Genomic DNA, 15,299 nt, shown 5'->3' with positions numbered 1-15,299 from the left:
TTTCAACTTAAATTGCATTAAACCGACGTAAAAAATGAGTTGAATCTTGTATAACGTATAAAAAAATTGACAGTTGCTTAACTTATTTTGATGAGTTTAAGCAATGTAAAAATATATGTTATAACTTATTGATCATATAATTTTTTTACAGTGTAGTAGAGCGTCTAAAGTGGACCATCGAAAAAAAGTGCAACCAAATTAATTACTGTTTCATAAAATTAACAATAACATGGGCGTATTTTTATGGCCTGTAATCTACTGTTAATGTGTTAGCCAACATGACAACTTAATTAAGTAAAGTTCGTAGTAATAATGATTATTAATCTTAAATAATTACTCATATTCACCTGAGATACCTTCTATTGTAACATTTATTGTAATGCATTCAATTATAGTTACTGCTCTGTGTTTCAGTGGAATGCTTCTCTGGATGAATCCTGTCAGGGCATGTTGACATAGTTTATCCTTTTGGTTCATAATATCGCTTACAAACAGTCATATCAGAGGATATTATTCTAAAATACCCAGAGACCCTTAAAATGACCCTTAACATTGACCTCCGGATTTGCTTCAGCACTAATGAACCTGGCATATGATCTCAAACATCTCCTTTCTATATACACACAAGTCAGAGTCATAATCACTTAAATGCAACAAAAAAGTCATAATTATTTTATTTTTTTTAATGTTTATAGCGGTATTAATTAAACATTTTTTTTATTTATCAAATCACAATATATAGCAAGCTAATAAAACAGGCCATAAATTAGCCAGGCACTTGAGGCTGTACCCTCTTAAGTGTGAGAGAATTGCATGTTTTGAGAAGAGCTGACTAGTTTAGTCTCAGACCCTCCCTGGCCTGACGCTTCGTTCATCATGATCAACTGTTAGTCTTTAGTAATCTCTTGTGTTCATCTCAGGATCTGAGCTTGCGAGTAGACGAGTACGGGTCAGGCACACAAATCCCTCTTTAACTTCATCTATTGTAGTGGGATTTTGGAGACGCCTGTTGCCTGAAACGCTCTGGTGACTTCGAGGTGATATTCATTTCTCTCTTTCTGTTACCTGGAGCAACACTGGCTGATTCAACAGAAAATGAAAGTAGATTTACAGTGTAATCACAACCATTTGAGTGCAGTCTGTATTTATCAGTTGTTTATATTTCTATGTTGTGGTGAAGAGTTTGAGAAGATAGATTTGATCTTGTATTGCTTCTAAAATATCAATTTTGATGTTTGAATTCTTCTCAGCTGGTTCACTCACTAATGGGAGTCTTTCTTTTAAGCAATCACAAACTGAGACTGTATACCATGCATCGTAGGCATGAATTTTGAGTGCTTTTCTCAGTATTAGTAAATGTTGTCATTAGAAAATTATTTTGAGGCAGATTTGTTTGATTTGCACAGAATTGAAGGAAATGGTTAGAAGGTTATTGTGACACCTAGTGGTTGTGTTATGTACTGCAGAAAAGTGAGCTTTTTATTTTATTTTCTATTTACAGGGTGACAGTATACACAGGGCATTTTGTGGTTATTGTTCACTGGATGATAAACTATACTTTGCTTGCATGAATATTTATTTATGCAACAAAAAAAAAAATTATATTTTGATATAAGTTAGATATGATGAATCAGTATTGGGTTTATAATATATATACACTTTCACATGCACAATAATTTACACCTGTCTGCTTTCCTTCACTAAAAGTATTTTCGTTCTGCTTTTTTGAATATTAGCCTACTTGTGACGTGTTTACTTGCAGTGCACGTATTTGTGTTGTATTCTCTGCTGTCCTGGTGAATTTCCACTGAAGTTGTAAAAATCTGTAGGCCTACGCTTTATTATAAATTGCTTTGTAAGAAAGCATTCACCAAGAACATATATAGAAATAATATCACCAATCGCTTCCTTTCATTAATATGTCCAGAAGGTGGCGACGGATCACTGGTTCAGATTTATATTCTGATTGACCAAAAAGTGATTTTTTTGTTGTTGTTGTTGTTGTTGTGTGTTAACAGAATGCCTTTGAAATTGAACAAAACAAATACATAAGACCAGAGAAACTCACCATCAGCCTTTCTGAATGCACAACTTGTGTGAGAATGAGACTCCTCCTCCCCAGGATCTACACAGATTCTGACAGCTTCACTCAAGCTTGAAAGCTTCAACAAGGAGGTGTGTGAGAATTACACGTTTGTCTTGTGCACTGTAATATTTAAACATTTCCATCAAACCACTGTCTTACCTAACACATTCTGAAAGCAATTGTTCTTCACCACCCACATTCAAAGAGATTGATACTTGTCTTTGTCAGGCTAGTTGTCACTTACTGAATATTTCTTAAGGTAGGCTTAGTTTTTTAAATATCAATTTCTTCTTGTCTTGGCGACAAAACTGCTTGTTTACATTTCCACTGTTTTTGCCTAGAAGAAGAAAAAAAGAGATAAAGATCCACTGAACACATGTTGTCACACTAAATGGGGTAAGATGTCACTATTAAACAGCCCATTATAGGCTTTTCAGCAAAAACAGTCGAACAATTCAGCAACAAATGTAAAAGGAAATGTACAGAAATAACAAACCATTGTTTTGGCTAGCAAATATTGTAATTAATTAATTGTACAAATGTAAACATTTGTAGTGGCTTTGTGTTCACTTGTTTACCCGACATAGTAAAATATGATAGGCTATCAGAAGAATTTAATATTAAATTATGTTTTTGAAATTAATATTAGGTGAAGGTGTTTTCTCACCTTTATTGATTTCATATATAAATTATACAATTCATTTCATTGTAATTTTAGGTGTTGAAAAGTGCTTCAGTGGCCAAATATTCGTATATAAATGAACTGACATAAAACACCCGTGGACTGTACGTTCTTAAAAAAATGATCATAGACCAGTAGAGAATAGAGATTGATCAGGTGCACGTGAGCTATAATGTTGATGTGGTACTGTAATACTGTAATGGCAATAAGCCTGAAGAGTCTTTCTCGCTCTCCTTTACATGGTATTTCTGAGGTTGGTATTGAATGATATCAGCATCCAGTCATCTCAACCCCTCAATGCCTTCATAGATTTCCAAGCTTCTCAGTGTTCAGTTTCAGCTTCTGCAGATCAGATAAAAACTCACCCAGACGACTGTGAGAAACCACTTGTTGTCAATGGTCTTTTTGTCTGATTTTTTTTTTTTTTTTTTTTTTTTTCATTAATATAAAAGAAACAACTGATAATTGGCTTTTACGCTTAATGTCACTTTCGGGCTGTGTAGGCTACCTACTAAAGATTTGGTCCTTCTCAATTTCCGATTTGGTTGACTTAAAGCTAAATATGTAAACACTTGGCTGGTTCTTGTCGAGTACCAGGCCCGTAATTGCTTGTCATCGCAGTTTATTGATTGGTCACTGACTGATTAGTTTGGACAAAGAGTTAGGTTGCGTTGTTCGGTCTGTTAATTGAATATAACAGGGTTTAACAATGGCCCCTTAATGAAAACGAGGGCTTGTGGTTATTGCACGAAAAAGAAAAGAGGAGAAACAAGGGGGTATCTCTAATTAGGAGCTGTAACTCTCGGGATCTGTCCCTTTGTGCGCGGGTGTGGGGAAGCTGCATGGCCGGCAGGCAGGCGACAGGCGCCGGTTGCTGGACAAAGGGCTGTCTGCTGCCAAAGTGGTTGGGCGTCCAAACTCTCATCCTCCCTAACCTCCTATCCGCAGCTCTTAACCCTTTCGCTATAACATGAGAGTATTTCTTCTCTGCTGTGCAGCTTATCTACTCATTACGACTCGACAGCCCTAAACTGTGTTCTGGGCGTGCTCAAACCATTAATGATTGGTGCTAAAAAGCGCACAACATAGCCTACAGTATCTGGGTCGTTCAAAGAGAGTGAAGGAAAGGAGGTGGGGAGAGTGGAGCGTAGTTCTGCTTCCCAGTCAAGCTTTCTCTATAAATACTCGTCCATTGCAGTTCTATGACTATAAATAGGCTTAAAACAACACAATAGGTGACATTGTAGGCTACACACCACGGGAAACACTGGAAACGATAAAAAAATCAAATTTAGACCTCTGGTCTTTGTACCATTATGTAGTCGATTTATTAGGCTATTATTATTATTATTATTATTAATATTAGTATTATTATTAGATTTTATAAGTTAGATTATAAATCAGTCATGGTGCATTTTTTCACTTGGCGGTAAATAGACGTAGCGTAGCTTATGTGGCTAACTAACCGTAGCTTTTTTGTAAGGGTCATCATCAGAGAAAACATTAACAAACGTTAACACTGTCATTATTTCGTTTGGTTATGGATTTGCTTATCACAAATAGGCATAAATCACACACACACAAAAAAAAAAACCGTAAAGAGTTAAAGATAGCTAACTAAAAGCCAAAAAGACAGTTCGGGTTTCACTATGAGGTCATAGTTGTAGCCTATTATTATTAGCCTATTAGAGAGTTGAACATTGTTATTGTTGCTTCTTCTATTAGCCTACTATTTTTTATATAGGCTATAGGCATGTGAGTTGTATTTGTATTTTTGCATTAGCCTACACCCCTTTTCATGTAGAATAATAATAATAATAAACAAATACCTAAACTAAAATTGTTTGCACATGCCTTACTAATAGCCTACAACTATACCGTTGTAGCGGTAAAATCACATTATTGAAGTTGATGAGGGTAAATGATGTGACGTGAGTCTACGACAGAGGGCGCAGTAGCTTTACTATCGGCTGCTATGCAACGTTTTTGAAACCCCCTTCAAAAACCATTATGAATTTATAAATATTTCTACAGATTATTTTCCACAGATTATTTCTTCTAAAACACAACGTTTATTATTCAGATATAGTGAGGGTGTGGCTGACCCATGCATTTAGAAAACGCTTGTTTTCTGCTTTTGTAGGCCTAGCTGTTTTCTGTTCTTTTTTCAAATAAATTGTATTATGTTTTTTTATGTTGTCGTTATATCTCATAAGGTATAGGTTCCCTATCTAATGCATATGGGCCAACTATAATTTTGGTCTGTCATTAGTAAGAATGCAGCTTATCATTAGGTAGTGCCATAAATGTAAAATATTTAAACACGTTGATTTTTGTTTTTTATTGAAATCGTGAAAGAATCCTACAACATCAACAACAACAACAACAGAAAAATCCGGACAGCCAGCACAACGGGACACTTTCATATATTTCTTTATATAAACTCATCTGAAGAAGAGGAATGTCGGTCTCTTCTGTTGGAGTACATTAACCTGAGGCTTCCCAAACCTTGTGAGTCCCGCAGCGTGATAAGTGTTTTTACAGCGACTGCTACAATGCATTGATGGCACACGCAATTTTTTTGCGTGTCACAGGCAGATTAACACAGATAGGAACACCTTCTGTCTCCAAACAACAAACGCTATAGCTTTCATTTACAACAACCATAGTGAAAAATGAGAAAAAAAAAATGCAATGAGTTAAACTCTAAATATTATGTACACGCAAATGCACAGCTTTGAATAAATTAATACCAATTTGCATATTCTTAGGTCCTTGTAGCTTATTTACAGAATTAGGTTTCTTTTATTAATAATTACATTAAATAGTTCAGGTATAACTGTCTGTCGGATTTAACTAACCGTCCAACTGTCATTTCAATCCCTTTTGAAATATCCATTTTAATTTCTTTTTCTTTTGTTTTTTTGTATTTTGTATTTTATTTTTTTGGATGTAGCTTGGTTGTTTTCAGTCCACAGGTTTTATGTGAATCGCCATTTAGATATTGCAACCAACCAGCAGTGATCCTACTGACATTACGCAAATAAAAATGTATTTTATTTTAAAACTTCTTTTTTCAACAGATTGGTGTGGTCTTGTCAGCATGTTCTACATTAGGCTACACTTAGATTGTCTTCGCAGCATTTTCGTAGATCTCCACCACGCCAAGTCCAACGTTTTCATTTATTAGGCCTTTTTTTTTTTCATTTCAGTCATCCATGCGCAAAAACAGTACTTGATGAGATTTCTCGCAGAGAACCACTTAATAAAATCCTCTGGCAATTCAAGTCATGCCCTGGATAGGTTTGGGGACGCTTGATCACTTGGGCGAATCCCTAGGCGAGGAAGTCTCCCGCTGACTCTCTAGGCCGCTCACTAGTCTCTGAATGTTCTGAAGTTCATTGATGGATTCTTTCATTGTTGTTTTAGGTGAGCCGTTTTTCTGACTCGCCCCTGACTTGTGATCAGGCACAGGACTCGCTTCCCTGCTCCCGCACTTAGACGATTCAGATGAGGGGTTTAGGCCGCTTGGCAATCCGGTGGTAAGCAGGTTTGTGCATTGAGGGATCGAGACGGGGATCTGGTAAGGGTTGAATCTCAGCCGAGGGCGAGTGGAGCTGCTCAAGAACGGGTTCCTGGAGAGCGAGGCGGCTGTGCTGCTCGCGGGAAGGGCGGAGGCCGCTGCAGCTGCCGCGGCCATGTAGGTGTAGGGGTACGGGAAAAGTCCACCGAAGGTTGGCATCGGAATGCCCTGTAATAAGAGACATTCGTTAGCGATACTGAGCACACCGAACATGCGATAGTTTGCTACATGGCGAATTTTTCAGAGAGCCAGTATTTGCACAGATTAACCAGATCCACCTGTTTGCAATCCATCAGATTTCAATGGCAGGAGAATGTATTTATTAATTTAGAAATAAACGCAATATATCGCTGATTGTCAACGGAAATAGTTTACAATCGACCTTATTTTAAAATGATTAGCTTTTGCAATGACATTTTGAAATATCTTCAAATCTATGTCTGCCTTCTGTATTCAAATGGCAAAAGTTTTGTAATAAATGTAGCCCATATAAGCAATGTATTTTATATGTAGGCTAGGCTAGCCTAATTGTAAACAAAAATAAAAATGTTCGACAGCAATTTATTGACAAACATTCTATAAAATCAAAGAGCATCTTACCAAAAACTGTCGCTAGATAGATAGTCTGTTTTCATTCGCGTGCTTCCATAACCAGACAGCCCGTATCATGACATAGTTTTAAATTTTAATGGCGAGAGTTTCCTTACCTGAGAGGCAAGCATGTGTTGAGAAAGATGAAAGGGAAAGGGACTCGTGGTGCTCCCAGTACCCTGGGCCGACAGGCTTCCATTCTCCAGGCCACCAGCTCCTGATACTGAAGCCAATAGATGTCCCATACCCATGGCTGAAAACGCCCCAGGTGCCATTGCAAATTGTCCAGGGTGGAATAATAGAGGTTGTCCGGTGTTTAGTGGGTTAAAGAACTGTTGACTGTGTAGGCCGGAGAGCGATAAACTCTGAAGGTGCCCTGCCCCAAAATGTGACGGACTCTCAGTCTGTACCATCAGAGGAGAGAAGCTCTCTTTACTGCTGCTAAGACCACCGTTTTCCGTGTCCTTCTTTGACAAGTCTGTGTCTTTCCTCGGCCTGCTCTCTAGTTTGTCTTTCTCCAAGTTTCTTATGCTAAATATAGAATCGCTTGATTTTCGGGATTCCGGATAATCGTCTTTCTTCTCCACAACAGGCCTCTCCCGCCCCCGGTCGCGGTCCTCACATCTCGACCTGAATGGAGATGGAGGCTCTGGTCCAGGACTGCTGGATCCTCCACACCGCTCATCTGGATTGTCCAATTCCTGCTCACTGTCAGTGCATGTTTTGTCGTCTGTGAAAAAAAAAGAAAAAAAAAAAAGTTTTTGTCCACGCGATATAAGACGAAATTAAATGCAGTAGCCTACTTGTTTATATTATTTTTGAAGATAACATTTTACAGTCACCTAATTCCATGCGTAACTAATTTTCATGCATAACACTTCAACACAAGGCTAACGATTTTTTTTTCTACATGACTTTTTTAATTTATTGCTTGTAGGCTAACTCTTGTACAATAGGTGATCAATGCAAATAAATGCGATGAAACATAAATAATTATCCATTAAAAAAAAAAAGTTTTACATTTTTAATTTAGTTTTCCACTCAGACCTCTAACGAAATTTAGCCTGGTTCAGGGCTAGGCCCTATGTTTTGCTCCACACTGTTTCATCTTATAACGTGTTTGGGAAGTCAGTACATTGCTTTATTAAAATGACTTTGTCAATTATTAAAATAGTCTTGAAAAACGCTGAAGGCATAATACAGCGTCTTGTAAATGATACGACACTTAGGCTTGTTTCCTCTCAGTGATCGTGAAGCATAGCAATATCATTTATTCATAGTTTTAGACTTACCTCTGCTGCCCCGGTTTAATCTAAGTGGGCTGGAAACCAGTCCAGGTGAATGAGCAGCATCTCTGCCGGTTGTAGGTTCGCTTGAGGAAGCATCAGAGTCCGCGCCATCACGGTCCACTTTACATTGATCTTCATACATGCGTAATGATGGAAGGGTCAGTTGTTTCCTTTAACACACATACAATAAAAAATAGTAATAAATCAAGGAAATATGACCTGAGTTGGCCCATGCTGTGCACAGTAAAAAAAAAATAAAAAAAAATGAAATATAAAACATTTTGCAAGGCGTTGATTCTGCAGTTCCTCGCCCATTTACATTGCGTAACAATGGATGTGAACTATAAAGGTAAAACCTACCTTTTTTCTCTCCTTCCATTCCCTGTGTCTCTAAAGCCTTTGGCAAAGGGGTTATTATCGATCTTCAGTTGTGTTATCTGAATACAAAGAAAAAATAAATGTGTATATTATATTATTTATCATTTGTTTGTGAATGATGATTAGCAGCAGTCTAGTATTAATATTATGCATCGCAGTAGTGTTGTTGTCAATACGCTTCACGAATTCATAATCCATAAGTAAACTTATTCACACAAAATTTAAATTCATAAAAAGAAAAGCCTTTATGTGGTGTGATCAGTTATTATCCCAACACTGTTAAACACGCTACGCAGACTAGCCTACTTCAGAGAGATAATTTAATTATTAAAAATGTTTAATGAAAAATATCCAATCACGACCCCCCTGAGAAAATTCCACGAATAAACATTTTCCATTTGTCAAATTGTTATTCTCTACAGCACAACAGAGAGAACAAGAGGGGCGAACTAGATGAGTGACGCCGACCTGCTATCAATAATTAATAGTGTGGTTTGAATCATTGCCAGTTTTTACAAGTTCCATGAAAATACAAAGCGATGTAACAGAACGATTTTCGTTGTGCCCAAGTGATTTGGACGCTGTAGGCTGTAAATTCAGGAGAAACCAGGGCCTTAAAGTTCACAGATTGCTAAGCTAGATGGCCTCTACTTTTTGCGTTCAGAAACGGTCCCGCTTTGATTGCTCTGCCTCAGCGAGTGTAGCTCCCGGACAAACCTGCGAGCTTAAGTGCCTGCTAATCGATTGTGACTGTGTCATAAATTTTACGATACCGACAAGCTCACCAGGCCCCTCGGACACAGACGACAATTAACATGAGCAGTAGCTGAAAGTAGCACTGGACACATGAGGAATTTGAAATGTTTTAAAGATATAATTTTGCATCCACATAGCCTATTACTACTACTCCTCCTCTAGATGAGGTCAACGTAAGATGTAAACAGCAAATCCCATCAAACGTCGTAGAAAGTATGCAAACGCAAGTATATGTAAAATAAATAAATAAATACGAATAGTAAAGTTATATATGCTACATTATATAGGCCTAGTGCACATCTATAAGGTTCAGAGAACGAATGCTTAAATTAATCAAAATATGGGTACATACCTTGTCGTTTTGATAAGCTGTGACAGCAATAAAATCAGTCTCGGGGAAAACATATGTCCTGAAAGTGCTGTACGGGAGCTTCAGAATATCGTTGGCTCTCACAATATGGAACCTGGGCTGGTATTTATGCATTGAATTCAGGATGGTCTAATAAGAAGAAGAGGAATGGAAGGCATTAGTGCTTGTCACAATAATTATCCGTTTCAAATAATTAGTATTTAAAAATCGTTTTAGACAATAAATACCGCATAATATATTTAGTAATAGTGGAAATATTGTTCTTGGGTCAAATCACATAACAACAGGCCTGTGCCAGTGGCAGGTAGACAGAAACCAGTCACGCAGACATGCAACATGAGTTCTTTTGTGGCGCTATCATTATAACACATATTAAATCTGAAATAATCAAATAAAACAAGAGTTTCTTAATTGTACAGTTTAAGGAAGGAATTTGTTTACAACAACAAAATGTGATGCTACACAGGTAGGCTACATGTAGCCTATATATTTTCTATTTGACCATATAACTATCAAATAGTTGCGCCATGCATGTAAATGTTCCATTTGTTTCCAGTCGATTTGTTTGCAAGTCACGTAAGGGAGCAGGGCACACACTGTATTTGACTGCTCACATAGAGTATTGTTCAGCATCGTTGCTTCTGTCTGAACATTGTTCACTGAAACTCACACATCAGAGACTGCACAGGTCGCTCTACCTGTATGCAATATGTTGCTGCGCTCACTCAAAACAGCCCGAAATACACTTTCACTGTTGCTATTTGTAAACTCATTTACTGTAGCGTGATTCAAGATTTCCCCCGTTCCCTTGACCTCAATTTTTTATTTTTTTGGTCACTTCCACCCTCTCATAAAAGTTATAGCGCTCTGCGCCTATCATAAACAATAGAAGAAACAGTGGCCAAGAAAAAAAACTCAGGATGAAGTATTTACATTAGGCCTACATAACCACGCTGACAATGCCATCATCATTCATAACGAATAAAATGATGACTTGAACCCCATATCTGGTTTGTAAAACGTGCCGAAACAAACAAACAAACAAACAAAAAAATGAATGTCACAACAGCAAAGATTTGTAGCATGGGCCGAAAACATTTTAAGAAAGTAAATTTTATATTTTAGATCATTCATAATTATCTCCACTCAGGAATAAACAGCGATATTGTAAGCATGAACAATCATTGTGATCATGAGCATTACAGCCCACAGATGGCAGTAAATTTATATTTATAGATTACACCAGCACACAATTATAATAGGCCTACACGAAACACAAAAAACTGGTTATTGAAGAAAATGTGTTACTTACAAATCCATGTTTGTCCGAAATGTTGTTGGTTAACTTCAGTTTATGAAAAGCAACAGGCTTAGCCATCCATTGTTCCCCAGTAGCTGGGCTATCCGGATGTATATACATTCGCTTTGGCATCTCCGGGTCGGCCTTCCCCGCGACCATCCAGCGAGAGTTGTGGAACTTGTAGCGGCAGTCGTCGGCAGCCACAATATCCATTAATAGAATATACTTGGCTTTTTTATCGAGTCCATTAATGCGGACTTTAAAAGGTGGAAACATTCTCCTGAAGAAAAAGGAAATATGTCCATAAATTAAATATATATTTTTTAAATATTTTCTATTATGCAAATGTGGTCAAATGCAACCTTAACGTTTTAGCAACAAAACCAAATAATAAATCATTATTTTCGGTGAGAATATTTAGCTTAACTAGATTTATTAAGTAAAACAACGGCATTAAATATATATATATATATATATGTATTAACATTTCACTCAGCTGCAGATAATTTAGCTCGCCGCAAGGCTTAAATCTTCCATGAAAGTGGCAGGATATTTACATAGAATATTGTCACCTCAGAACATAGGCAGACCACGAAATAAATTAAAGCACGATTTAACTGTGCCGCACCGTACCTTGAAAGTCAATATTTGTTGATATTGATATAGCCTAAGCAGCATAAAGCCTCAGCGATTTTCCTTTTGCTTAGCCACAGAATAGCCTACGCATCGCTTGTACTTTCCCCATTTCGTTTTCATAAGTCAAATAAGCAGATAAATCGTTAGATGAATCAAACGCATGTTCTAATAGTAAGACATTCATTTCTACAGTCTCTTTGACAATAATTAGGTCAGCCAGTTCAGGGTGCAAAACGTTCAATGACTTACGAGAGCGATGTGCAAAAGACAGAGATTTAGTAGTGAATTTACTGGGCCTGCTGAACAACACAGCCATCGAACGAAACAATCTTTTTACGTTGTTAACCCCTGCATTAGACGGCGGAATATATGTGGACGGGGAGTGCATCATACCATTCACTCGTATAAACACTGGAACAAAAGACTAAAAATAGAGCAACTGTGAACTCACCTGCCAGATTTCGTAATAACCATTTCTGTTCCTATTTTGTGGAACTGGTCCCATAGATCTTTCGCTTCCAGTGTGACTTTTGGATCGTCTTCAACCTCTTCCTCTGGCTCCAGGCTCTTGAGACTGCGAAGATGAGCTGCCTGGTGATGGTGACTCAGAGCAGAATGGAGCCCTGCCTCCGCGGCTCCGGCCAGGGCATGGTCCGGGATCGGCTTTGTGAGAGCCCCGGGAGGCAAGGTCAGCGCCGGGAAGAAGGAGGGTTGCGCGGCCGCGAGAAAAGCTGACATAGGAAAGTCGGTCGGCCGGTGAGCGTGGAAAGGGTGGTAAGCCATCGCAGTCCCTGTAAAAACTGGATCTCTCATCGGTGCATCCAACAATCGTAGTGAAAAATATATTTTGTGGTGTTTTCTGAAAAAAAGGAGCGCGTATCCAGACGATAGATTGTCTCACTACGGGAAGGAAAAGCGCAGCAAGGCAATTTTGGCAAAATGTGAATCGCGAAAAGGCGAGCAAAGACAGTGGTAAGGATCTTCCACTTTAACTCCCGTAGCTGCTAGTTTCCACGAAGTCCCCGTAATAATATCAGTCAAAGTGAGCGCAGCGACGCTTTGAAGGCAGATTTGGGGATTCCTGTTCTCCAACAGTTGCTCTCATAAAAAGATTACTCTTTCGATGCGGATGTCCATCCAAGCGCAGTCATTCTACGCAGACACGGAGTTGAAATGGTTAGATCTTGCTCTGTCCACTGTACAACTGTAACTATCTCACATGTCCTTCCTGCTCTGATCCCAGCACTAATGAACCAAGCCCCCTTGATTGCTGATTTTACGCTTTCTGGACCAATTGTGGGCCTCCATAGGCGTGGTTTTGACAGCTCCGGCCAGGCTCAAGGAGAGGGGGTGGACAAGAAGGTGTCGGAAGCATTAGCAGTAAGAAAACATGTCAACAGAATAAAATATTAACCAATGACAGAAAAGATCGGGAAATCCCACCCCCGTCTCCAAGCCAAGCGGCGGGTCAGCCCTCAGTGTTTAGCCGGTGGAGACTGCACCTCCGTCGGCTTACGCTTATAATTACGATGCCTCCTTGTCCGAGGAACAAAACTCAATCTCAGATACACTGAAAACTAGGAATTAAGATTACTGACGTGTAAATAAAAAAGTGCAAATTGTTATGACGGATCAGCGCAAAAATGTTATATGCTTTCCATTGGTAGAACATTTTAAAACATTATAAATTGAGAATAACTATTCGCAATAGTCAATAAAAAAAACATAAGGAACACAGCAAATAGCGTTTATCTTTTCGCTGTAGCTTACATGTCAAAGTGACGCGTACGAGTATTTTGTTATAGCACTGCACACTCATAGCCAAAGGACCTTGTGCGTTACTATGTGAATAACTATTTCCGTACTTTGTGCGTGTGTCATCGTGCACTGACTTCATGTGAGGAACAGCAGCCAATAACCGGACATTGGTGCTTTAAATTCTGCCCCGGGTCATTCAAAGCGCACAGCCACGCGCTAAACTACTGAAGAAAGAGGAAGAGGGTTGATGGAATCTAAAGACCAATGTAAAGATCATTTTGGTGAGTGCTGCATTACTCTTAACTGTTAACTCTTAACAAGCATCTGCGGTTTTTAACTTTTATTTTTCTATATATGTTATTATACATAGACAACTGTTTGGTGAATGTAAATGTTTTATATTTACAAATTTAGGCTACATGTATTTATATTTTACAGTGCGCAGATTATCCTTCCTCTGAATGTTTAGGAGACAAAAAGCATATGCTTCTCTATATTCTAAAAAAAAAAAAAAAAAAAAAAAAAAAAAAACATAGCTAGGCTACATCTCAAGTGCCAGACCACTATAAAGGTTCACCGTCTACTTTCGACCTGTAGTTTCAGCAGTGGGTCGAGCCATGAGTGTAGTCTATACCTTTAAGAAATCCACTCGTGGACTCTAGATTTACTTGGATTGGGTTTGTTAGATAGCCGCTTGGCGCCAGTCGGCTGACGTACCGCAGTAAGAACCGTCTCTTGTCAGTTCATATTTACTCCAAAATCCTCTAACAGTGCACTCCAATCCCTTTAGCATTTACGCCAAACTTTTGGCATGCGCTTGCCTTCTTTGTCTCCAAATGACTTGTGATCATTATAAGTTTGCATGTCAACGTACTTTTCCATCAGATGTCGCATTCACATAGTTCCAATATTTCCAAAACGCATCAATGTCCAATCTATGTTTTTGTGCGGACGGATTCAACCGGTTGCGGAATGTTGTCACCTTTACACTTCGATACAAATCAGCAGAACGATGACAGGCTGCATGTTTAACCCCTACTGCACCAGAGAGGCATTAAACATTGCTTATTATACTGAAATAAATAAATAAATAAATAAAAATCAGCGTGTATTTCTCAACAGCTGAAAAGAAACGTGATGTGTTTTCAGCTGTTCTTTAAAACGGCGACGACGTTTACAGGCTCTGTTTTTTTTTTTTTTTGTATTAAGAAAAAGTGGATTAAGTGTATTTAGTGTATTAAAGTGGTTTAGAGAAAATATTTTATATTGCGTTTTCGAACTGGGAATTAAATATTAAAGGATAATAAGAATATTTAGCAATTTCATTATTGCTTGTTGAGAAGTTAAATGTCACATTCACACCATAACTATGCATAATAGTTAAATCTACACCATAAATAGAGCAAACCGATACAAAATAGGCAGACACTTGTTGCCGAAGCCACGAGTGAACAGACAGCTACAGCGGGATTTATTAAAACTGACACTCAATTATGGGATATGCACGCTGCTACAATAAAGGTAGCCTATGGTATTCAAATAGGATACAATTTTCTATTAAAAGTCGTGAAAATAATATCATATAGCCTAAATATAATATAAAATGAAAAATTAATCGATTATTACGAATGTGTTCAATATAGGAGGCTACGATAACATAGCTACATATAGGCTAGGCTATAGGATATATGAATTAAAAACGTTTTTTCTGCTTTCATAATGACAGATGTTTAAATAGCCAAACGAAATGACAAACAAGAAAATAAGTAACCTACTTTTTCTCCTGATATAAAATCTTCATTAAGCTAAAATTAAGTATTAAAACCATACATGATCTCACGTCTGATGAGAATAAAATAAGATAACATCT

The 15,299-nt window shown here is 37.9% G+C and overlaps 1 protein-coding gene across 1 annotated transcript; it reads right to left on the bottom strand.

Annotated features, from left to right (window-relative positions):
• Nucleotides 1–5,084: 5,084 nt before the first annotated feature.
• Nucleotides 5,085–13,570, bottom strand: tbx2b (T-box transcription factor 2b). The gene is made up of 7 exons (XM_084126198.1): nucleotides 12,123–13,570; nucleotides 11,048–11,315; nucleotides 9,718–9,864; nucleotides 8,592–8,668; nucleotides 8,235–8,401; nucleotides 7,059–7,672; nucleotides 5,085–6,519 (listed from the first exon to the last, which is right to left on the bottom strand). The coding sequence occupies exons 1-7, from the start codon at nucleotides 12,482–12,484 to the stop codon at nucleotides 6,088–6,090; spliced, it is 2,067 nt and encodes a 688-aa protein (XP_083982324.1). The 5' UTR covers nucleotides 12,485–13,570; the 3' UTR covers nucleotides 5,085–6,087.
• Between the last annotated feature and the right edge of the window lie 1,729 nt (nucleotides 13,571–15,299).

Source organism: Abramis brama, assembly GCF_963993115.1.
Source record: "Abramis brama genome assembly, chromosome: 10".
In the NCBI taxonomy this organism is placed as follows: Eukaryota; Metazoa; Chordata; class Actinopteri; order Cypriniformes; family Leuciscidae; genus Abramis; species Abramis brama.
This window is presented reverse-complemented; position numbering and strand designations above follow the sequence as displayed.